General features: G+C 40.6%; 2 protein-coding genes across 2 annotated transcripts; both read right to left on the bottom strand.

The window, feature by feature from the left end:
* Positions 1-40: 40 nt before the first annotated feature.
* Positions 41-4405, bottom strand: LOC133814499 (cysteine-rich receptor-like protein kinase 46). The gene is made up of 8 exons (XM_062247448.1): positions 3326-4405; positions 2898-3284; positions 2034-2174; positions 1773-1915; positions 1315-1525; positions 974-1208; positions 691-841; positions 41-575 (listed from the first exon to the last, which is right to left on the bottom strand). The coding sequence occupies exons 1-8, from the start codon at positions 3801-3803 to the stop codon at positions 267-269; spliced, it is 2055 nt and encodes a 684-aa protein (XP_062103432.1). The 5' UTR covers positions 3804-4405; the 3' UTR covers positions 41-266.
* Positions 4406-4718: 313 nt separating this feature from the next.
* Positions 4719-24463, bottom strand: LOC133818182 (polyribonucleotide nucleotidyltransferase 2, mitochondrial). Its single transcript, XM_062250910.1, has 16 exons — positions 24086-24463; positions 23694-23849; positions 23428-23598; positions 23045-23170; positions 22801-22962; positions 22475-22594; positions 22095-22232; positions 21851-22013; positions 10556-10681; positions 10027-10157; positions 9487-9703; positions 9307-9390; positions 8795-8874; positions 8142-8285; positions 7166-7894; positions 4719-5155 (listed from the first exon to the last, which is right to left on the bottom strand). The coding sequence occupies exons 1-16, from the start codon at positions 24419-24421 to the stop codon at positions 5051-5053; spliced, it is 2988 nt and encodes a 995-aa protein (XP_062106894.1). The 5' UTR covers positions 24422-24463; the 3' UTR covers positions 4719-5050.
* Positions 24464-24848: the final 385 nt, after the last annotated feature.

Genomic DNA, 24848 nt, shown 5'->3' with positions numbered 1-24848 from the left:
ATTCTCGAAATAATTCAAAATTCAAAGTTAGTCCAAAAACAAAATGGGAATTCCATTATAAAAATTCAAAAATCGCGGCTACTAAAAGATCAAATATATATATATATATATATATAAATGAAGGGAAAAAAAATCTTGTATTGAAAAGTTATGGTACATCCTGTCTATATGTGTTTTTATGACCAGAAATAAAAACACAAAAAAAAAGTAAAAAGTAAAAAAGAAAAGAAAGAAAAATTAAATATGCGGCTTCTTGTATCATATATTTAAGTCTCTCTCTCAATATGGGGTGAACATAAATCGGGTATACAAGAAGGTTGCCATCGACAAGAATCGAATGAAGAAGACAACTCCAAATTTTCATCAATGAAAGGTGGCTTTGTTGGTGTAGGCAATTCAAAGTCATTTTGTTTAAGCATTTGAATTACCATTGTCATGTTAGGACGTAAAGATGGTACTTCTTGTGTGCATAACAGTCCCACTTGAACAATTCTTTCAATATCTCCAAAGTCTTCATTTGCTAAGCTGTTTTCTATGATCTCTGACACTGTATTTGATTGGTAGTGTTTCCATACCTACACATAAAAACAAAACAAAGGTAAATTTCTCAAAAAAGAAATAAATAATGTTGTAGTAGTGTGCATAATTATTAATAAGATAGGGAGGGAATGAAGGTGTATATTTACATACATGAGCTACTAGAGTTTCAAAAGAGTCATTAGATCTCAATTTGTTGTTCCTCACCCCACTTATTATCTCCAACGCAAGAACTCCAAAGCTATAAACATCAACCTTTTCGGTTAATCTTCCCTGTGCCAGGTATTCAGGAGCTAAGTAACCACTGTAAGATACACCATTATGAAAACACAGTTCAGTTATTATATTATACTATGATCCAAACATATATAATTGAATCCAAACAATCTCAATAAATTACAAAAATTTAGTTAGTATAGCATATGGTACTACATACAATGTTCCTGCAATAGCAACACCAGGAACGTTGCTGCCAGCTGAAGAAAATCTTGCTAGGCCGAAATCTGCGATTTTCGGTATCCATTTTGAATCTAACAAAATGTTGCTAGCTTTGATGTCTCTGTGAATTATCCTCATTTGACACCCTTTGTGGAGGTACTCTAAACCCTCAGCTGATCCAATCATTATTTGCAGCCTCTTTTTCCAGTCTAATTCTTTACTCCTCTCCGAATCTACCTTCCACATTAATTATGGTTCAAAGATGAAACTAGCTATAGTTGTTAATAAAAACAGTTCATGTTATGAGTTGTAAAAAGTGTTAAATGATGGCCTCCTTACCAAATATGAATTGGTCAAGGCTCTTGTTGACAAGGAATTCATAAACAAGGAAGCTGTTTGACTCAGTGAAGCAGCAACCAAGGAACCGAACCAAGTTTTTGTGTTGAGCACTACTTATTATATCGATTTCGTTGCATATTTCCTCAGTCTGACTTTTCCCAGTTGCGAATAAACGCTTTATTGCAATTTCTCTACCGTCACCAAGAGTTCCCTGTATTCACATGCATATAGTTAAGAAAATAACACTATGATTAAGTATATAAAATCAAATATTTATACATTAAACACGTGCACACATTGCCATGTACACAAGCTAAAGAAAAAAGCACTTTTACCTTAACTGTGATAAAATGACACGTCGTTTATGATGCAAGTTAGAATTTAAACGACATGTCGTTTAATCACGTAAATGACTACATGTTTATATACATATTAATAAGCACGGATGTTTATTATACCTTAAATACTTCGCCAAAACCTCCTTGACCAAGCTTGTGGGCATCATTAAAGCCTTCTGTTGCTTTTTCAAGTGTTAAGTAATTGAACTCCAAAAATTTCAAACCTTTCTTCGATGATGCTATGTCTAGCCGTCGCCCTTTCACTATTGATTAAATTATACAATATGATCATTTTGATCCCAAATAATAATAATAAGAAGAACTAATTGTTGGAACAATATAACTGTGTCGGTGTTGAACATTAATAATGATGATTAGTACCTTTTTTCTTCAAGCGGCGAATCTTTCGTCTGTAAGCAGCTTTACCCGCATAGATACCAACCATAACCACAAATACACTAACTGCCAACCCCACAAGAACATATGTAGCGTACGTCAACAGAATTTCTGCAGTATTGAATATTCAAGCAATTAAATCTTTTGTTTTGAAAAGACTTATGATCATGCCAACAATATATATATAAGACAATTTGGAGTCAAAATATACAAGTACACATAATTTCACCAATTGATTTGAAAGAATGAACTATTCTAAAAAGAATTATATCACTTGGATTGGTTTTGGTTGGTTCCATTCCAATAAAATATCCTTAGAGATGGAAAAGTTTCACAATGCATTAGTTAATGCAAATTGCATAAGACAGTTTTGTCAATATTATATAGATTTTTCAAACACAACCCCTCTCAAACTCTATCTCTCTTGATAATCACTTGGTAAAGAGAGAGAGAGAGAGACAGAGAGAGATTTATGTATGTGATCGAATTCATTCCGAATTGTACTTTATATATGTAAGTATGAGTATGCAGGGACGGAGCCAGAAAAAAATATTAGGGGGAAAACTATAAATAAAATATTTTGGGGGTTTGATTGCTAATTTGAAAAACAATTACATTAAAATATAATTTTTACTAATTTAATATATAAAATATATAAAGAATTAAGAAAATTTTGGGGGCTTGAGCCCTTCCACTTTAATGACGGACTCCGTACGTCCCTCTGAGTAATGCTGCTTTAAAGTATCTTATAACCTAATGCGTAGTTTAGTAATAGTTATAAGATAGTGATAATATATTATGGTTATGTGTTATTAAATAATAAGTAATTAAGGTAGGGGGGTTAGGTACCTTTGGCCCTGCGGACGTCGGGCTTGTTCCCAAAATCATAATCAGCATAACGCACAGTGCAGCCGGAATTGAGGACTCGACCCTCGGCGGAGGGTAGGCACGCAGCGCAACTATCTGCGGCGTTTTGTACGCACTCTTGGCACAATGTACTGTTGAGAGTCTTCCAACACGTAGCAGAAGCATAAAAAGATACTTCATTAGATTTCTTATACACTGCTCCGAACCCATCGTTCTCCATTGTCACCTTCACCAAATCCGCTATCTGTTTCCTTCCTACGTCCGTGTATTCCTTTCTCAGATCAAGTCCATCACTGCATCTCTGCATAAATATACATATGTGTACATGCCCAGCCAGTTCCATGCATGTAATCATCATCATCATCATCATCATCATATATATATACATTTGTATGATGCGTAAAACAAACACAACTCATGCATATATATAAAGAAGATATAATAAAGGAAAAAATAATTCATTACCCTTAAGTCATCAGGCTCAACTGTGTGATTGAAGAAGTAATAATTCTCAGCCCTGATAAAGCAACCATTATAGAAAATACGACCCCCAGAAGAGGGAAAGCAACCAGACAAGATGTCCTTAATCTCATTAAAGCACATGGAGCATTCCTTGGTGTTGAGATCACCCATGCATTGAGAGAAAACGAACACACGGTTAGGCGGGTCCCCCATTTCCCCGAACGAGTAACCTCTAACAGACATACCCTCCGCCAATCTCTCCAATATAATATCGTAGTTTTGAGCGTAAATAGTTTGGTTATTCACACGATCGTCTCTGCATACACGAGTCACCAACTCTAATAGAGGTTCTGCTTTTGATACCAGCATTTGATAGAAAAGGAGAAGGAACATAATCAATAATGGCCGCTTAATCAACCCTGCCATGCAAGAACAGACTCGAGGATGATTATGATTATGATGATTATGGAGGAGAGCAGAGATATACGGCTTTCTTTTTCTTTTTCTTTTTCTTTTTTTTTTTTTTTGATTTACTACCTTTGCTTTTCATTTTTATTTTAATTTATTTTTTAAGTTTTTTTTTACTTGTTTGTTGTTATAGTTTCTTTATCTACTCTGTTTTATTGGTTATATTTGGGCTGATTATGTGTATGGTGTTAAAACATGGCCGAACTAACCAATACATGAAACTAAAACACTCGATTGTGTGGATATTCTCCACCACCACCACCACTTAAGGGATAAGCTTCTGTTATTTATCATAATTATTATTTTATTTTATTGACAAATGAGCTTCTGTTATTAACGAATTCTTTTTTAAAAAAAGAAAATGTTGCCCACCAAAGATTTTTTATTTATTTTTATTTTTTAAAGTGATATATAAAGCTGTTATTTTAAAAGAAAACTTTGATACAATAACATATTCAATAGGAAAATCATACACGTTCTTCATCTAGAAAATGAACCAAATGTAACTTGCATGGTTTTATTAGGTAACTTTACCCAAAGGAGAAATGAGCTCGTGAGAAAGACAAACGGGGGAAATCAATAAATATATATATATATATATAAATATATAGATATATTATATTCTATTAAAATGTAAGGATTACATGATATAAGGCTCAAACCATCTTTGACAAAGCCGAAAGATACATCACTAATCACTATTATTATTATTCTTCTTCCTTTCTCCACATTTTGTTTATCCCTCTTGAAAAAATAGCAGTTTAATATCACAAGGTCAAAAAAATATAAATAATAAAATAGGCGACCATTAGAAATAGAAAGATGAGTACACCAACTACCCTATTATAACTTTGAAGTAAGGTTGGATTGCCATTCTCACTGTCACCTTTATAAGAGATAACTGCTCATCTACAAGTACCATTCCCTAAGCTTCGAGTAGTGCTGACTCTACTATGTGACCCAAAATTCCTGTTATACTCAGGCTGGTAAAGGTTGATAATAAGCTGTTTCCAAACCCCAAAAGCCACATCTTCCAAAACCTTATTGGAAATTTACAAAACTTGAAGAAGTCAACTTTCTGGAAGAATTTGAAACTGAACATCTCCCATTTTGCAACCAAAGTCTCTTCATATCAATCGTCTTGCTAGTTGCCCATAATGTGAAATTGTTCTTGTACAGAATATTCTGAGCAGCCTTATTCAAACCTATTCATCGTCTAACAAAGACAGAACAGGAATGCCTTTGGTTGAAAAACTTGAACACTCAACTCTTAACTCCTCACCAATCTCAAAGTCCTTCCTACCATTTGTCTGCATGGAAACATTAGGCACTTTTAAACAATGTATTTTTTTTTAAAGTGAAATATATAAAGTTATAAACATGGAGTGTTTGTGTATACATGTGTACGAAGAACAAGGTCAAATACTTAGTTTGCATATATTTAAGGAACAAAATCCCACACACACACTTATATATATTTATATATATATATATATTTATTTAAGGAACAACAACCGACTTTTAATGTAAGCTGGGTGGTAGAAGCAACAAAGTAGAGAAAAATCAAGCCAAATTGGATTATCTATTGAAAATATTGACGATGATCAAGTAAGATGACTTGAAAGAAATTATGATAATGAGTTGAGAAAAGTGATATTCCCAAATTCTTAATCTTATGGCCTTGAATAGAAAAGCAATCAGAAAATGACAAACCTTCAACAATTTGCACCAAACAACAACACAAAAATTTCAAAGATATTTCAAGCAATATTTGAATTCTGGTTTTGCATTTTAAGAGAGAATTATTCAAGTTATAAAATTTGTATCTAAAACTCTATAAATACTTTTGTGGCACCTGTTATTGACACCTCTCCAGAAGGCTCATTCATTTTCTGAAATTATTAAGTGTTCTAGCGCAGCCACACTTAAGAGTTAAGATCCTACTCAATTTTCTATAAAAGAATATTAGAGACAGACAGTCAGGTGCAGTCGCACTCAATCTCTGTCAAACACGTTTTAGACAGAGTTCAACACGGCCATGCTCAGTCCTTGTCTAAAATATAGTATTTTCACACTACCCAATGTGTCCAGTTGCCAAGTGCACGTCAAAGCCCCCTGGTCACCTGTTCTCGCGTGCGAGTTCCACTAATGAATTACCCAATCACATTATTAGGTCCATTCATTAGTAGTCTCTCATAAGTGAACTACTCTTCTCAATACTTATAAAGCACTCTACTAGTTCAAAGCTTTAAGTTACTTGAGATTTAAAAAATTCCCAAGCAGTTTAAATCGAAAAATACTTTGCTTTATGCAATTTACACTGTTTATATTCTAAGTGGGAAATTGTTAAAAATATTGTTTAAACATGAATAAAAAGTAAAATGCATAAGATCCCATTGAAAGTCTATAAAACAATAGAGTATTTTATAATTAATAAGAAAAGTAGTTCACTTGTGATAGCTACTAATAAGTGGGCCTAAGTGATTGGGTAACCCATTGGTGGGACTCGTACATGCACACACATGGTGTGGGCGTTAAAGTGCTTTACGCACATCTTAGGTGCTTACTTGGTACTTGGGTAATGTTAAGTGTGAAACTACTTTTTTGGACAAGAACCAAGTGTGACTGCAGTGGTTACTTAGCGGGGTCATGCTAAACCCTCTCTAGAGAGTGTTTCTAATAAAGACAGAGTTACCCTTTAGGAGAGGACCGAGAAGTATCACTAACAGGTGCCAAAAACATATTTAAAGAACAAAAATTATGACTTTAATAATTTTCTCTCTCTTCTCTAATCTCTTAAAACACAAAACCACAATTCAAATATTGTTTAATATGACCTTGAACAATTTTAATTGTTGCTTAGTGCAAAAAGTTGAAATCTTATCATATCCCAAAAGCTTTTCCATTCAGACCATAAGTACTTGAGAGGGCAGAATATCGCTCTTTGGAAAGCATTATAATGTGTTTCAAGGAATCTTCATTGTTCTTTTGTTCTTCCTCAATATTTTCAACATTATATATATATGTGTGTGTGTGTGTGTGTGTGTGTGTGTGTGTGCAATGATAAGGAGCTAATTCAAGAATAATAGATGACCCTGTATAAACTAGGAACAAGGAAGCAGTGAAGATGGTGGAATTTGAATTGGCTTCAAGGATGCCCATAAAGTAGCTTACTGAAAAATGATACTTGAAGCCTAACAGGTAGTCAGAAAGAGGTTTTCATACAGGTCTAAATAGACTGAGAAAAAGTTTGAAGGAGCTTACTGTTCACAAGCAGGAAAAAAGAAAATTAAATTTCATACTTAATGCAACACACGTACCTCAAAGCGATACATTCCACGAAGTCCCCCACCTAAATCAAGGACCAATCCATGAGCTCGAATCTGATACACCTTTGCAGTAACTTTCATTCCTAACTTCAGGCTTCTTGCAGTAACGGTAGCCTCAGTTTCAGCTTCTGTATCATTCCTATTATGAAAAAAGGACGTAATAGTCTTCTTAAGTTCATCTCCATCCTGACTTTTAGACTTAGAATCAGATTTTCTCTCTTCTTTCATTTGGGATAAAAATTTTGACCTCCTATCTCCTTCAGAAGCACCAAAGGATTTAGATTTGCTATTAGCATTTCTCTTCAAACCAGCATAGTTTTCTTCCTCATCACACTCAATAGCGCTTCGAATTAGAATTTGTGGAATGGATAAACTACTGAGATCTGCCGCACTACCTTCATTTTTGTTAACCAACTCTTCTTCTGATGTATCTGAAGAGTCATCATCCTTCTCTGGTCCATTAAACATGTCCTCAGATAATGCTGAATATTTAGGCACTTCTTTCGAAGATGAGACGGGTGCTTCATGAACATTATTTTTAACAGATCCAGTTTGATTTACTTTCAAGGATGAGACAGGTGTTTCAGGAACATTATTTTTAACAGATCCAGTTTGAGTTAAAGCTTTAAGGGATAATTTGATGTTGCCACGAACATCCTGACCTATGCACCTCAACGTAAGCTTTTGGCCAACAGACACAATATCCGAAACACGGGTAACCTGTAAAAAGAAATATTATAAGCAAGACAATCATATTTTACGTTCAAAGAATTGTTGCCAACATTAATCATGGTGAATCATGTTATAAAATACTAAATAAAAAAGCTTATCATCATTTCAATACACAAAATTTCTGAAGCCTAAATAAGATGATATATACATAGTATAAAAATACTCAGAAGAGTCAAGGACAGAAATGAAGAATTTACATAATAATTTTTTTTTTCTAAAAAAAGTTAGTACGTACTGGTTCATGTGACAGCTCTGAGATGTGCAGAAGGCCTTGTTGGCCACCATTGAACTCAACAAATGCACCATATTCCTTGATTGAAGTTACCACACCATTATAATTCCCGCCGATTTCAATCTCACGCCCGAGTATAAAGTCAATCTGGGGACCATATGGGTTAACAAAGGCATGAAAAGCAACGGAGAGCTAACACATCTTCATTACTACCAAAGCCAGTGCAACTATAAAAGACTAGGCATAATAAACATCATATTCAATACTTGCAACTAGCGTACTAAAATCATATGGCAACATTTGCTTAAATTGTTAGTTTGCAACTTATACAGCACTTTTTCTTTAGTTTTCTCTTTTTGAAGACAACTATATTTTCACAGTGAATAACTTTTTTTAAGCCTCGCCATTTTGTAATATGTTAAGAGTAAATTTTTCTTTTCTTCTAGTTAGTACATAGCACAGTTGCATATAAAATTCGTAATTTTGGAAAGCAAAGCGTCTTCTGTCCTGTCTTGAGAGCACTATCAGAAAATTAATTTGTGTTCAGTTGGTCTAGCAAACAAAACCAGAGCACATAAGATGAGACAGCTATAAATACATTATTTTGCTTGGTCCCTCTACTGAAACACATGAAACAAGAGAAAAAATATAAATACCTTTTCTAGTACTTTATCCATTATGGATTGATTCTTAGCCACGACAGTGAGTGTTCCATCACTTACAGCGATGCGTCCACCTAAATAAACATAGAACAAAAGTAATGATGTGAAATAATGAAACAGTCACTTTTTCTATGTTTGAATAAACAATCAACAGAGAGGAAAATTAACATCAGATGTATTGGAAAAAAAACTAAATAAATTATCAACCATTTGAATCAATTAAGCATTTTCATCGTTATAAGCTGTAGATTCAGACCGTGTGAGTTTGCAGAACTGCCAAGTTCTATAACAGTATTAGATGGCAAAATAAAAATAAAGAATATATGGCGGCATAGCGTAGTAGTTGGTTGTCCACCATATATAGCTGTAGTAATGGAGAAAACATTACATAATTACAAAAGACAAACAGCATCAAGCATATAAAAAGCCCCAAAGTCCATCTCTCATCTGTCGTGGCTCTATAACTATCAAAAGAATATCAAGGCATACTCATGATTGAATAAAACCTGTTTCCTCTTCAATTTTTCTCTTTAAAGCACCAAGAGGTCCAACCAAGCGACGAAGTGAGTCATTGCCATACTTCAAGGTAGCTGCATGAACCATTTGTAATTTTGTAACAAAAATCAGCCAGAATATTATCATTAAAACAATGTAAGAAGAAGTGCAACAGAAGTTCAAAAGTCAACCTAATTGAGGAGAATTTTTATCTTGGGCACGTGGTGCATTGATCTCCCTCTCCATATGATCAAGGATTTGAATACGACCTTTAAGAGCATACTCTAAGCTCTCACAAATAATATCTAATGGAATTCCAGCAGGTTTTATATCCAACTGAATTGCTGTAACTCCTTTTCGGGTGCCAGCAACTTTGAAGTCCATGTCCCCTAAGTGATCTTCTAGACCCTAGACAAGAGTAATAAGATTAAAATGCGAAATAACAAATATAAATATCATAACAAAAACCCAATTATAATCCTTACAGAAAACATAGAAATATCAACTTTGACAAAACCAAAAGTCTTGCAGCTTAGAGGGAGAGAGGGTGAGGGGGAAACAAAGTCGACTGTTGTCCTAGAACATTGGAAGAAAAGAGAATGAAATTTCTAATGGCTTCAAAAATCTAAAATACTCAATATCTTGAGAGAACAACAGCACCACATAAATCTAATTCAGAAAGCCACCATGTAGTAACAAGCAAATACAGACACATCAAACAAAAATCTCACCAGAATGTCAGTCACTATACGATAATCCTTTATCGTGCCAGTTGATGGATCAACTTCACTAATAAGGCCCACAGAGACACCAGCCACATGTTCACGCAGTGAAATGCCAGCATCCATCAAAGCAATACTGCCTAAGCAGGAGCACAAAGTTATGTATTATAAACAGTGTTCTGATTTTGACATGTAACCTCAAGTCATCAAGCAATGCGAACTTAGGTAGAATGAATTTAATGATAGTCCCATGCATACATATAAACATACCAAAAGCCATAAAATACACATCATGAAAACTACCCATATGCATTTTCTGAATGGCACTCAAAATTGGAAGGGAAATATATTATAGAAACACAAAGGGAAGAAGAAACAACAGAGTCAACTCCCAAAATGCATATTTGCTTACCAATTTAATATTTGCCATCAGGAATTTTCAAAGCAACCGAAAAAAAAGGCATTCTAGAAAATAACTTTAATCAAGCACAAGACAGATGTAGCAACAGACACTGCAACAACAAAATGAAAAGAATACCTCCACAAACAGTGGCCATTGATGTTGAACCATCAGATGCCATGACTTCAGAATTGATACGAACAGTGTATGGAAAATCTTCTTCAGGAGGCAAGACAGCAAGTAAAGCTTTCTCCGCAAGAGTTCCTATGAACAACCAAAAAGAAAACAACCAGAATCATCAATTCTACATTTTAACAATCATCAAAGGGTAAATCTTTTCAGAACGTAATTTTTAATGTACTGGATACAACTTAATAACTAATAAAGCAACTATACATGAATGTCATCAGGACCAACATCATTTATCAGTTACTGATAGACCACCAGTGACCTTTGTATACACACGCAGGAACAGGAAAGGTAACAATAAGGTGTCTGTAGAGAATAGTTAGTTGAGAGATTAGCTAATATGTTATGAGGGTAATGTTAGTGTGTGTGAGGGTGCATGTGAGGGTGCAGAGTTGTATAGTGGAATGAGGATAAAAGTTAGGAGAGGAATTCAGTAGTGGTTAGGTGGTAATTGATAGGGTGTAACCCCTTGTGGGAGAGATCTAGGCTTTCGAATTCCTAGCTAAATCAATACAGAAACTCACCATTTCTTCATATATTTCTTAGTTCTTACTAACCCCTGTGCAGGTGACTCTACCAAAGTGGTATCAGAGCATTCATCTGATAGGACCTTGCCTACCTGAATTAGAACCAAACAGAGCCAATAGGCAAGACAGCAAACCAGAGAGAAGAAGTAAAATTGTATTATAGTAGTAACCAGGAAATTAGAGAGCCTGGACCCTCCTTACAGAGATGATTCTTCTTACAAGCTAGCTGAATAACAAAAAGAAAATAATCCTCTTATTTATACTTAGCCTCTATGGTAAACGGTGCACCTAGGTACTACCCAAACAAAACCCACATAACAGATTTAGAGTGTATTATCCCCTACAGCCCTCTCTACGTGTGCCTTCTTGTGCCTCCTAGCATAGACATACGTTAAGGGAGGTCTATCAATACCGCCAGCCTGAAGTTTCACCTTGTCCTCAAGGTGAAATTGGGGAAATTGCTCCTGAATGACAGCGAAATCCTCCCAAGTTGCTTCAAATTCTGGTAAGTGTTTCCATTTGATGAGGGCTTGTGGCTTGGTGTTGTGTGTTCCAGGACGAACCGCAAGAAGGGATTCTGGCTCCAAAAGCCACTCTAAGTCAGCAGTGAGGCCTGGAGGAAGGCATGTAGCCTGCTGGTGCTGTCCAAGTGCTGCCCGCAAGCAAGAGACGTGGAAGACGGATGAATGGAAGCATGAGATGGCAATTGAAGGCGGTAAGCTGCTGTGCCCACACGAGCCAACACCGAGAAGGGGCCAAAGAACCGAGGGGACAGTTTTTCATTTGGCCGTTTCGCTAAGGTGCGCTGCCTGTAAGGACGAAGTTTCACATACACCATGTCGCCCACCTGAAACTGTACATCACGACGCTTGCGATCAGCTTGGGCTTTCATTTTCTGTTGAGCACGGAGCAAATTTTGCTTTAGCATTTGGAGGATCTCATCTCGGTCATGCAGCTCTTGGTCCACAGCAGAAACCTTGGTACTTGCCGGCTCAAATCGAAGCAGCGGGGGTGGGTCGCGGTGGTAGACAGCACGAAACGGGGTCATCCCAATAGAGGTATGATGCAAGGTATTGTACCAATATTCGGACCACGGTAACCACTTCGCCCACTGAGTCGGTTTGGTATTGACAAAACATCGTAAATAGGTCTCAAGGCAGCGATTGACCACTTCTGTCTGACTGTCGGATTGAGGGTGGTAGGTCGTGCTGTGTTGTAGTGACGTCCCCTGCAACCGAAACAGCTCCTTCCAAAACAAGCTGATAAAGATCGTGTCCCTATCCGAAACAATGGAACGGGGTATCCCATGGAGCTTCACAATCTCACGGACAAAGACTTCAGCCACCGTGAAGGCCGAGAAAGGATGACGGAGAGGGATGAAGTGGCTGTATTTCGAAAGGCGATCCACGACCACTAAAATAGAATCAAAGCCTTTAGAGACGGGGAGGCCTTCGATGAAATCCATTGAGATATCCTCCCAAATTTGCTCAGGGATCGATAATGGCTGCAATAGGCCTGCTGGAGATTGCGCCAAATACTTATTCTGTTGGCACACCGAACACTCAGCCACAAATTTCTCTACATCCTAGCGCATACCCCGCCAATAAAAGTCTGCCCCCAACCGCTGGAATGTTTTAAAAACCCCTGAATGTCCACCCACAGTACTGCCATGGTATTCCTGCAGGAGCAATGTAATAAACGGAGAAGACGCGGGTAACACCAAACGGCCTCTGAACTTGAGACACCCATGAACCAAGGAATATCCTCCACAATCAGCACCCTTGGACAGCTCATGTAGTACCTTAGAAAGAGTTGGGTCTGTCGCTATGTGATTCTGCAAATCTGGAAGGGAAAGGATGTTGGGCACTGTAATGGCAGCGAGGGCGACAGTTGGTTCAACCCGCGATAGCGCATCAGCGGCACGGTTCTCACCGCCTGGTTTGTATTGGATATCAAAGTCATAACCCAGAATTTTGGTCAGCCACTTTTGATGATCTATGGCCACCAAACGCTGCTTGAGGAGGTGCTTCAAACTATGTTGATCGGTACGAACGACAAACCTCCTGCCCAGTAGATAAGGACGCCACTTCTGAATGGCCAACACGATGGCCATTAGTTCGCGCTCATAAATAGATTTCAGGCGTGCCCGGGGTGACAGAACACGACTGAAATAAGCCACCGGGTGACCAGCTTGCATCAAAACTGCCCCGAGCCCCATGCCCGATGCATCAGCCTCTAGAGTGAGAGGAACGGTGAAGTCGGGCAGGGCCAATACAGGAATGGAACACATGGCTGCCTTCAATCTTTCAAACCCCGCCTGAGCGTCAGGAGACCAATGGAAGGCATCTTTCTTTAACTGATCCGTAAGTGGGCGGGCAATACTCCCATAGTTCTGGATAAATTTCCGGTAGTAGCTGGTGAGACCCAAAAAACCTCTCAAGTCCTTGAGAGTGCGAGGGACGGGCCAGTTCAGCATGGCTTGAATTTTGGAGTGGTCGGCAGCGACCCCTTCTGCCGAGATCACATGATTGAGGTACTCTATTTGCAGCTGGGCAAAAATACACTTCTTGCGGTTGGCGTACAGTCTGTGGTTTCGTAGGCGCTGTAAAACTAATTCCAAATGAGGCAAATGAGTGTCCATAGACGGGCTGTACACAAGAATATCATCAAAAAATACCAGCACAAAGTCTTGCAGAAAATCGCGGAATACATCATTCATAAGAGCCTGAAAAGTGGCTGGCGCATTTGTGAGGCCGAAGGGCATCACTAAGAACTCATAGTGGCCCTCGTGAGTGCGGAAGGCCGTTTTCGGAACATCACAGCGAGCCATGCGTATCTGATGGTACCCAGATTTTAGGTCCAGCTTCGAAAAAAACTTAGCGCCATGGAGCTCATCCAAAAGTTCGTCAATCACGGGAATGGGGAATTTGTCAGCCACCGTCTCGCGATTTAAGGCGCGATAATCCACACAGAACCGCCAGCTGCCGTCCTTCTTCTTGACCAACAATACTGGACTCGAGAAAGGGCTCGTACTTGGCTGAATAAGACCTACCTGAAACATGTCTCGCACCATTTGCTCAATCACATTTTTCTGAATGTGAGCGTATCTGTATGGCCTGACTGAAATGGGCTGCGTGCCTGGTTTTAGTGGAATAGAGTGCTCCCTAGCGCGCACGGGAGGAAGACCGGGAGGCATCTCAAACACATCTGGGTATTGAGCAAGTAATTGTGCCACGGGTGGGTTTAAGGAGGAAGTGTCGGGTGCTGTACCAGCTGCCAAGGTGCCTAAGTGGACCCAGTAACCCTCAGCTCCTTTTTCCACTGCTAAAACCATAGCCTTCAAGGATATTGGTGATTTACAAAGGCTGGGGTCTCCTTGCAACGTCACCCAAGAACCATCCACTTCGAATTTCATCACCAAGGTACACCAATTTACTTGCATACTCCCTAGAGTTTCCAGCCATTTGATGCCCAATATGACATCAGCCCCCCCGAGTTCGAGAGGGAGAAAATCAGTCACCACCCGAATGGCTCCCAAATCAAGTTCCACCTGAACGCAAATGCCTTTCGTTCGGACCTTACCGCCTGTACCCAATAATACCCCGTAACAAGTTGTAGCCGTAATAGGGAGTCCCGCTGCATGTACGACTGCTGTGGAGACAAAATTATGGGTGGCCCCACTGTCGATGAGAACCGTAACCTGTTGTTGTCCAATCTGTCCCGCCAATTTCATCGTATGTGTGGACGTAATCCCAATGAGAGAATTCAGCGACAAGGTGGCTAAATTTTCATCTGAAACAATGGTGTCCCCTGACTCCGGCGACAGGGGCGGGGTTTCCTCGGGTGGCTCAGTTTCTTCGCTATCTGGGACAAGTTCGATTTGGAGGAGCTTCTGCTGTCAATCATGGCCTAGGTGGAATTTCTTATCGCATTTAAAACAGAGCCCCCATGCTCGTTTTTCCTGGTATTCCGTCTCGGACAGTCGGCGGTAAGACGAGGAGCTCGAAGGACGAACGCTGCCTGCCTTTAAGACCGTTGGACCCAGTGATGCGGAGGAGGAACCTCCTGGTTTAGGCGACGATACATAGGGAAGAGATCGAGCGAGATACGACCCATAAGGCGATCGCGTGGGGATGATGGGGCTCAAGTGTGGCTTGGAGTGAGTGGGCCTGGTGAGTGGGCCCAAGGTCAGTAAGTGATGACCCTCTTCTACCCGTTGGGCCGTTTCTATCACTTGGGCTAAGCCTTTGGGCTGAAGGATATGTAGGGCAGCCTTCACTTCTTCCTTAAGGCCCTTCACAAATGATCCTTCCAGTATATGGTCCGGCACGTCTGGGACACGGAAAGCCAGCACCTCCCATCGAACTCGGTAGTCCTTCACATCGCTGGTCTGAACGACGGACAAGAACTCCTTATACAACGACCCAACCGGGACTGCTCGGAATCGAAGAAGAACCAACTGTTTCAGCATACTCCACGGCGTGATCGGCCTTCGTTGGTTCTCCCACTCAAACCAAGACAGAGCGTCGCTGTCGAGACCCACGATAGCCGTCTCTAGCATCATTGCCTTGGTCATCTTCGAGAGAAGAAAATATCGCTCGGCACGGTAGATCCACCCATCAGGGTTCTCCCCATTAAACACTGGAATTTCCATCCGTGGTGGACGAAAATCTTGGCTGGGCGACGGACCCGAATAGAATGAGCCCAATTGAATCGGAGGTGTATTCGTGGGAATACCGTGGGGCACGGAATGGGGTGTCAGCGGTCGCTGAGGTACGGGTGAGTGGTGGGTAGCTGGTGGTGGTGCTCCGATTGAGCTGGGTTCGCCAATCGACGAGGCGTGGCCCTCAACCGCACGTCATTGGCGGTCGACACTAGTCGCAACTGCCTGTGGCGGAATTCGAGCAGGAAGATTGAGCATCTGGGATAGCTGCGCCGCCATCGCCTCCATGTGCTTGGACAGGGCTGTGTCCAAATGCTTCGCCACCGATTGGTCAATGGAAGATTGAAGTTCCTGCTGCAGTTTGGTGAATCCTTCATTGAGCTTGATCACATCCGAACGGAGATCGGAGACTTCGGCACCCACCCTCTCGTCAATAAGTTCGGCTACCGTGTCCTTCTTAGGCCCCATGAACGAGTGCTCTGATGCCAATTGATAGGACCTTGCCTACCTAAATTAGAACCAAACAGAGCCAATAGGCAAGACAGCAAACCAAAGAGAAGAAGTAAAATTGTATTGTAGTAGCAACCAGGAAATTAGAGAGCCTGGACCCTCCTTACAGAGATGATTCTTCTTACAAGCTAGCTTAATAACAAAAAGAAAATAATCCTCTTATTTATACTTAGCCTCTATGGTAAACGATGCACCTAGGTACTACCCAAACAAAACCCACATAACAGATTTAGAGTGTATTATCCCCTACAGCCCTCTCTACGTGTGCCTTCTTGTGCCTCCTAGCATAGACATACGTTAAGGGAGGTCTATCATCATCTTGATGGGACCGAAGCCACAATTGCAAATGGAAGGTTTTGATGAGAAATTAGAGGCGGTTCAGTCGGAGTTCATCCGCGGGTTGTCGGAGGTTTGTACGGAGTTCCAACAGCTGCCTAAGGAGATTGAATTCCTCAAATCAGAAGTCCAACGTCTACTGGCCATTGAGAAGAAGATGGACTTCATCGTTACTCACCTTGCTCAGATGTGGCAAGCTACGGGGAAGCCGACGACAGATTCGACGGCGGCAAGTGCAGACCAGCAACAACGAGCTGTGGATGGCGATATTTCATCGAATCCCACTCCAATTTCACCAACGGTTCCGATTCCACCAATGACCTCGACTCCATCGGCGTCGGGCCAAACTCCAACGGTGCCGTCGGCTCCTGTGGACTCGCTGTACACAACTCAAGCTCTGGGTATGGATTTTCGACCGCCTAGGATGGAACTTCAATTTTTCTCAGGGGATAATCCAGATGGGTGGATATATAGAACTGAGAGATATTTTTTGTTGACCCGATTGTCGGAAGCTCAGATGTTGGAAGCAGCAGTGGTGGGGCTGGAGGGTGATGCATTGACTTGGTTTCAATGGGAAAATTAGAGGAGGTCAGTGACGTCTTGGGCGCCACTGAAACAGAGAATTCTTCTGCGATTCCGAGCGGTTCCAGTTGGGCCTTCGGAGGAATTCATGTCCCTGGTGCAGACGACCAGCGTCCGAGACTATCGTATGAAATAGGAAGCCTTAGCTTCACGGGTGCTAGGCCTCCCTGAACATATTCTGGAGGAAAGTTTTGTGAAGGGGCTGAAGGAAGAAATTAAAGGGGCTCTGCATATCTTGCAACCCGTGGGCTTGGCCCAAATTATGGAGACAGCCCAAAGGGTTGAAGAAGGGCATCAGTTTTTTGCACCAGGCCAGGGCTCTAGGGTCCCAGTAGCCAGACCAAATCTCAGCCCAATTACACCATACCGAGCAGTCATGAACCCATTCAGTGCCAGATCCTTGAATCCAGCTTCGCTGAGTAACACACCTTCCCCTCCAAGTTCTACTTCGAGTGTCTCCAAGAATACGAAGTCCCATCCTACCCATCGGTTGTCGAAAGCCGAGTACCAAGATAAGAAGGCAAGGGGGGTCTGTTTTAAAATGTGATAAGAAGTTTCATAGGGGTCATGAGTGTGAGCAAAAGTTCTTACAGGTTTTATTGACCTTGGATGAGGAGGAGCTTATATCTCCATCGGAATCACCACCCCCAACACCAGAATCGGAGGAGGCAATGGGATCGGAGGAGACATTGGCTACACTGTCCTTAAATTCTTTGGTGGGTATTTCATCTACTCATACGATGAAGCTGGCTGGTCACATTGGGCAACAACCCGTTACAGTGCTTATTGACTGTGGAGCAACCCACAACTTCATTTCCATGGAAGTAGTGAATGCAGCAAGCATTCCGATCACTCCAACAACATGCTATGGCATCCTTTTGGGGACTGGGGGAAAGGTGCGTACCGAGGGTATATGTGCTCAACTCGAGTTGGACTTGGGAGCATTGAGAGTGGTCACGGATTTTCTTCCACTGGAACTGGGAGGTGCAGATGTTATTTTGGGTATAAAGTGGCTAGAGACTTTGGGGAATATGCAAGTAAATTGGAGAACAATGGTGATGCGTTTTGAGATGGACGGGATTTGGGTAACACTTACAAGGAGACCCGAGTTTATGCAAATCGCCTATCTCTTTGAAGGCGATGATGCATACGGTGGAGCATGAGGGAATGGGATTTTGGGTTCTTATGGGAACGCTACAGACAGCGGCTGTAGGGAGCCAACAGGAGCTTCCACCAGCGGTAGCACACCTTCTTCAGCGCTACAATAAGGTTTTCTCTATGCCAGCTGGTTTGCCTCCAAGTAGAGCACGAGAACATACCATTAACTTGAGAGAAGGAGTTGGGCCAGTCTCGGTGCACCCTTATAGATATGCTCAAGTGCAAAAAGATGAAATAGAAAAATTGGTGTTGGAGATGATTCAAGCGGGGATCATTAGGCCGAGTACAAGTCCATTCTCGAGGTCGGTGTTACTAGTCAAGAAAAAGGATGGAAGTTGGAGATTTTGTATGAATTATTGGGCTCTGAAATAAGGAGACAGTGGCTGACAAGTTTCATATTCCGGTGATTGACGAATTGTTGGATGAGTTGCACGGAGCACAAGTATTCTCTAAATTGGACTTGAAGTCTGAGTACCATCAAATTCGGGTGGCAGCGCGGGATATTGAGAAGACAGCATTCCGTACACATGAAAGCCATTACGAATTTCTGGTCACGCCTTTTGGCCTTACTAACGCACCTGCTACGTTCCAAGGGCTCATGAATGAGGTGTTCCGGGATTTTTTGCGAAAATTTGTGTTGGTTTTTTTTGACGACATCTTGATCTATAGTTCATTGTTGGAGGACCATTTATGCCATTTAGAGCTGGTTTTGGATAAGTTGGCTCATCACTGTTTGTATGCGAACAGAAAAAAATGCTTATTCGCTCAAGCAAGTGTAGAATATCTTGGTCATGTGATCTCGGCCAATGGGGTGGCAGCGGACCCGAGCAAAGTGGAGGCAATGGTGAATTGGCCAACACCGAAATCGATCAAAGAGCCAAGGGGATTCTTAGGCCTAACAGGGTATTATCGCAAATTTGTACAAGGTTATGGGCACATTGCTCGGCCCTTAACGGATCAGCTCAAGGACGCTTTTGGTTGGACCCCAGCCACTCAAGAGGCCTTTGCTCAGCTCAAAAATGCCATGTGCACAGTGCCTGTATTGGCATTACCTGACTTTACAGCCCTTTTTGTTTTGGAAGTCGATGCCTCGGGATCAGGATTGGGAGCAGTGCTAATACAAAACCAACGACCCATAGCTTTTTACAGTCAAGTCTTGTCTCCAAGAGCGCAAACTAAGTCGATTTATGAGCGGGAGTTAATGGCGATTGTATTAGCAATACAAAAATGGAGACCATACCTCTTGGGACGTAAGTTTCTGGTTAGGACGAATCAGCAAAGCCTCAAGTACTTATTGGAGCAAAGATTGGTAGCAACGAAGCACCAAAAATGGTTAACCAAGCTGCTCGGTTATGACTTTGAGATTCAGTTCAGGCCTGGGCTGGAAAATAAGGCAACTGATGCCTTATCAAGAATGCATACTGAAATTTCGTTGGCTGCAATTTCGATTCCTAATGTGCTGTCAATACCGGACTTGCAAGCACATATTGCTTCAGATCCGACTCTATCTAAGGTAGTGCAGGACCTAAAAGAGGGTCGGGACAGCGGGGGATACTCCTTAGTTCAAGACTGCCTGAAGTTCAAGGGACATTTGGTACTACCAGCCACATCGCCGTTTATACCCCTACTCCTTCAAGAATATCACAGTCGTAGTATGGGGGGGCATTCAGGGGTTTTTAAAACTTTTCAGAGGCTTGCAAGTGACTTGTACTGGTCGAGAATGCGAAGAGATGTCCAGAAATTTGTCGCTGAGTGCGCAGTGTGTCAACAGAGCAAGTATATCGCTCAATCTCCTGCTGGTTTGTCGCAACCATTGCCGATTCCAGAACAGGTTTGGGAGGATATATCACTCGACTTTATTGAAGGATTACCGATTTCAAATGGCTTCGACTCGATATTGGTGGTGGTCGATCGTTTGAGTAAGTATAGTCATTTTGTTCCGCTGCGACATCCTTTTACTGCCATTTCGGTAGCTACTGTATTTGTCTGCGAGATCGTCAAATTACATGGAATCCCTCGATCCATCGTCTCAGACAGAGACAAAATTTTTGAATCTTTTTTGGAAGGAGTTGTTTCGATTGCAGGGCACTAAGCTTAAGCATAGCTCAGCTTACCATCCTCAATCCGATGGACAAACGGAGGTGGTTAATTGATGTTTGGAAACTTACCTCCGCTGTTTTGTGAGCTCCAAGCCAAATCAATGGTCCAAATGGCTTCCTTGGGCGGAATATTGGTACAATACAACCTTTCACTCTTCAGCTGGAATGACACCCATTAGAGCATTGTATCACCGTGACCCTCCACCCCTTATACGCTTTGAACCAGCGAGCACTCGAGTGTCGGCAGCGGAGCAGAATTTGTAGGCTCGGGATGACATACTGAATTTGTTAAAACAAAATCTTCATCGAGCCCAACAGAAAATGAAAGTCCAAGTAGATGGGAAGAGAAAAGATGTTAGTTTGGAGTAGGAGACATGGTTTATGTAAAATTGAGACCGTACAGGCAACGGACAGTAGCAAAGAGGCTGAATGAAAAGTTGGCTCCACAATATTTTGGTCCTTTTCCCATTACTGTCCGAATAGGTACAGCAACATATAAGCTCCAGCTCCCACCTGATGCATCCATCCATCCCGTTTTTCACGTCAACATGCTACTAACCTGCCTCCAGGGCTATTTGCGGAGCTGGAATGGATTTTGGAACCAGAGAAGGTGCTGGCAATAAGGCCAAGCACTCACAAGGCAGCACCACAAGCTCTTATAAAATGGGCGAACCTACCAGAATTTGAGGCAACTTGGGAGGATTTTCAGGTAATCTGAAACCAATTTCCTGAATTTCACCTTGAGGACAAGGTGAGACTTGTGGCCAGCGGTATTGATAGACCACCAGTGACTTTTGTATACACACGCAGGAACAGGAAAGGTAACAGTAAGGTGTCTGTAGAGGATAGTTAGTGCGAGGTTAGCTAATTTGTTATGAGGGTAATGTTAGTGTGTGTGAGGGTGCAGAGTTGAATAGTGGAATGAGGATAAAAGTTAGGAGAGGAATTCAGTAGTGGTTAGGTGGTAATTGATAGGGTGTAACCCCTTATGGGAGAGATCTAGGCTCTCGAATTCCTAGCTAAATCAATACAGAAACTCACCATTTCTTCATATATTTCTCTGTTCTTACTAACCCCTGTGCAGGTGACTTTACCAACTACCTGAAAGCTCATTTTAGTAATCCGAATAAACCTGTGTGACCATGGATGCATAAAAAAGCAAGAGAGAGAGGTTCCTACTTTCTGTACTAGATGAGTGGAGAAAGATTTTGTAATATGCCTCTACGCAGATCAACTGCCCGATTCACCTCTGGAATTCTTTTTAGCTTTAAATGTTTCATACTTCTAAAATTCATTTAATCTCAATGATTGCTAAAATAAGGTTTGACATGAACATAAATCCAAAGGCAACACAAGTCTCAATGATTACCATGCCCAACTTCACGCCTATTCAAGCCACCTCGTTTACCGACTTCATTGATGCAGAATGGTGGAAAACTATAGTGAAGCATGAAGCGCTTCGTTGAAGGACCAACAACAGACTCCAAGCGTTGAGCGTCAGCAGGTGCACCAAGTGTGACAGTGCAAAGAACCTATCAAACATGAAATATGAATGTAACTAGGGTAAGTAAACCAAAACCCAGAAATTTCAAGAGTCCCAAAAGGATGTTAACCTGAGTATCTCCACGATTGAAAAGTGATGATCCATGCAACTGTGGCAAATTGCCAGCTTCACAATACACGGGCCTAACCTCATCAAGATGTCTCCCATCAACCCTTCGCCCATCGTTAATGATCCTTCTGCGAACAATCTGACATTTTGACAGAGCAAAAGGTTTTATCAATCTTCAAGAATTATAAACTCAGCTAAAAATAAATTGTAGAATAATATATAAATATAGAATAACAAGTGAGTCGATAGCCCCCAAAGACATACGCAAGGCATGTAACGCAATAGCAGTTACTAATGAAATCGTTCAGCATTGGAATTTCCAAAAGCATAACAAAAAGACAAAAGCATAGGTTACCAGATTCTAATTATTTGTTGGCTTACCTTCTTCCTTACTGTGTCTACTGTCTTTGATAAACCTTTTAAACTTTCTTCATCACATTCTTCTTCAAGAACTCTTTTAACATCTTGTGTAATGTTTTCTAAGGCCTCTCCACGTTCAAACTGGATGAAAATGCACCACAACATAAAGGTAAAGAGAAAGAAAGATGAACAGAAAAAATCATCATTTAATTCTTTACAAAAGCTCCACAATGAATCAATTGGTCTTTTGTCACACACACACACACACGCATACACAAAAAAAGAAAAAAAGCTCTATAATGAATTAAGGTTAGACCTTGTTGTACAAATATATAGACAATATGCACCTTGCCATATGAAGGATCTGTAAACACAGCTTCTATAGGAGCTTCTGCCAACTCACGGACTCTCTCCAGTGTTCTATCTGACAACATTGACAACTTATATTCTTTCTTATGTTTACCTGCTTTAGCAGCCAGTCTGATTTGTGGTTCAAGATATTTAACTGCCTGCATGAACAGATTCCATCATCTTAGTAGGAGTTTATTAATTAAAACGTGGTGCATGATGGTTGAATGTTTCTTGACTAACCCCAAGGTGAGCAAATCGTAACCCAGCTTCTAAATCTTTCTCAGAAATCTCACGAGCTTGCACATCAATCATTAATGTGTTGTCCTTTGTACAGGCATAAACTAAGTTGAGATCACTTAAGCAAAGCTGCACATATCACATAACTAACAATTAGATGCTGCAAAAAGAGAAACCAATTTATACTAAAACATTCATTCATATATGACATCAAAGGTTCAAGCTTAAAAAATGGTTGGGAGAAATTATCAACATAGTTAAACCACGGCCAACTTTTTCTAACCAACCTAATAAACCACAATGATGGTAAACTGATCAGATCACAAAAAACAGTTCAACATGTAAAAAGTTTACCAAAGACAGGGAAATATTTGTATTATGCACACCTCATCCATTGTTGGGTTAACAATAAACTGTCCGCCGATCCTCCCCACTCGAATCATCCCAATGGGACCACCCCAAGGAATATCTGACAACATAAGGGCGGCGGATGTTGCATTAGCCGCCATCACATCAGGATCTTGCTTTCCATCAGAAGAGAGGACACTTGCCATAACCTACAAATCAGTATAGAAATTCACAAAAATTGCAGGGAAAAAAACAATTCCACAAAATGAGAACTTACAGAAGATATTTAACAACATTAACATACCTGAACTTCGTGGTAAAATCCTGAAGGAAACAGAGGACGTATCGGTCGATCAATGAGACGACCACATAACAATTCGCGTTCCTTAGGAGCACCCTCCCTCCGCATGAATGTGTTCGGAATCACACCTTGAGCGAATTGTTTCTCTTGATAATCAACCTTATAATAAGCAAAAAAATTACCCCGAAAAGAAAACACCTTAGATAAACTTAAGCCCTGGAACAATGCCATGAACTTGGAATTTGAAAGAGTACGAATTGATTGGATTTTTCAAGTTTTATGAGTTATATAACAATGAAGGGAAAAAAAACGAAAACCAAGTAATCCAATGGCACACTCAACAAGAATGAATTTTACAACCAAATTAAAAAGAAAGAGAATGAATGATGGATTACCGTAAGAGGTAAGAAATCACGAACGCCATCACTTTTGGAGGACGTTACGGTTGATAAGACTTTAGTCTCTTCCATGCCTAAAACGACGGCACCATTAGCGAAACGAGCAATCTTTCCCGTCTCTAACATAAAGAAGCGTGATCCTATTTCGAATTCTTCTTTAAATGTCTCGAGAACCTTGACTCCGGCGACGGAGGGTTCAGTGTTGATTTGCTCCGATTGAGACGCGAAGCCTAGGCGGCCGCTGCAAATTGTACGGAACCCAAATGTTCTCCATGTGAGGAAATGGGGGATAGTTTTGAGGAGCGGGTTGGTTCGGGTTGCTACGAACGCCATAGCTGGAAGGAAAGAGTGAGGAGGAGGTTTGGAGAAGGGTTTAGGGTTTAAGCGCCAGAAAACCAGAAGGAAGAATGTGGTTTGCATGGTAAAACGACATGGCGTTTTTACTTCATAACTTACGGTGTCGTTTTCAAAATATTTTTTTGTAGCAATAGTTTTCAAAATGTTAATTATACTGTCTTAATGTTTTAAAAAAAAACATTTTTGTTGCAGTAAAAAAAATGTTAATTACAAAAGAACAATTTCATATATTCAAGAATTATAATATATTGGCTAATCCAATACAAAACACTTGAAAAAATAGATATGATAGTTAAGTGTAATATCTCTCAGGTAAATACTATTTTGGATCATGTATTGTTCAAAAGATATTAATCACACACTCTGTTTTATTAAATGACAATTCAGACTCTACGTTTTGCAA

Source organism: Humulus lupulus, chromosome 2 (genome assembly GCF_963169125.1).
Source record: "Humulus lupulus chromosome 2, drHumLupu1.1, whole genome shotgun sequence".
NCBI lineage: Eukaryota > Viridiplantae > Streptophyta > Magnoliopsida > Rosales > Cannabaceae > Humulus > Humulus lupulus.
Note: the sequence above shows the minus strand (reverse complement) of the source record. Positions and strands in the feature narration are given on the sequence as shown.

Excerpts from the sequence above, each read along its gene's own strand:
- LOC133818182 (XM_062250910.1), bottom strand. The coding sequence starts at position 24,421 with ATGGCGTTCGTAGCAACCCGAACCAACCCGCTCCTCAAAACTATCCCC. Across the intron at positions 22,233-22,474 it reads TAGACACAGTAAGGAAGAAG|ATTGTTCGCAGAAGGATCAT; the intron begins GTAAGCCAACAA and ends TCAAAATGTCAG. Across the intron at positions 22,014-22,094 it reads TCAATCGTGGAGATACTCAG|GTTCTTTGCACTGTCACACT; the intron begins GTTAACATCCTT and ends CATGTTTGATAG.
- LOC133814499 (XM_062247448.1), bottom strand. The coding sequence starts at position 3,803 with ATGGCAGGGTTGATTAAGCGGCCATTATTGATTATGTTCCTTCTCCTT. Across the intron at positions 2,175-2,897 it reads CGACGTCCGCAGGGCCAAAG|TATTCAATACTGCAGAAATT; the intron begins GTACCTAACCCC and ends TAATTGCTTGAA. Across the intron at positions 842-973 it reads GTTGCTATTGCAGGAACATT|TGGTTACTTAGCTCCTGAAT; the intron begins GTATGTAGTACC and ends TGTATCTTACAG.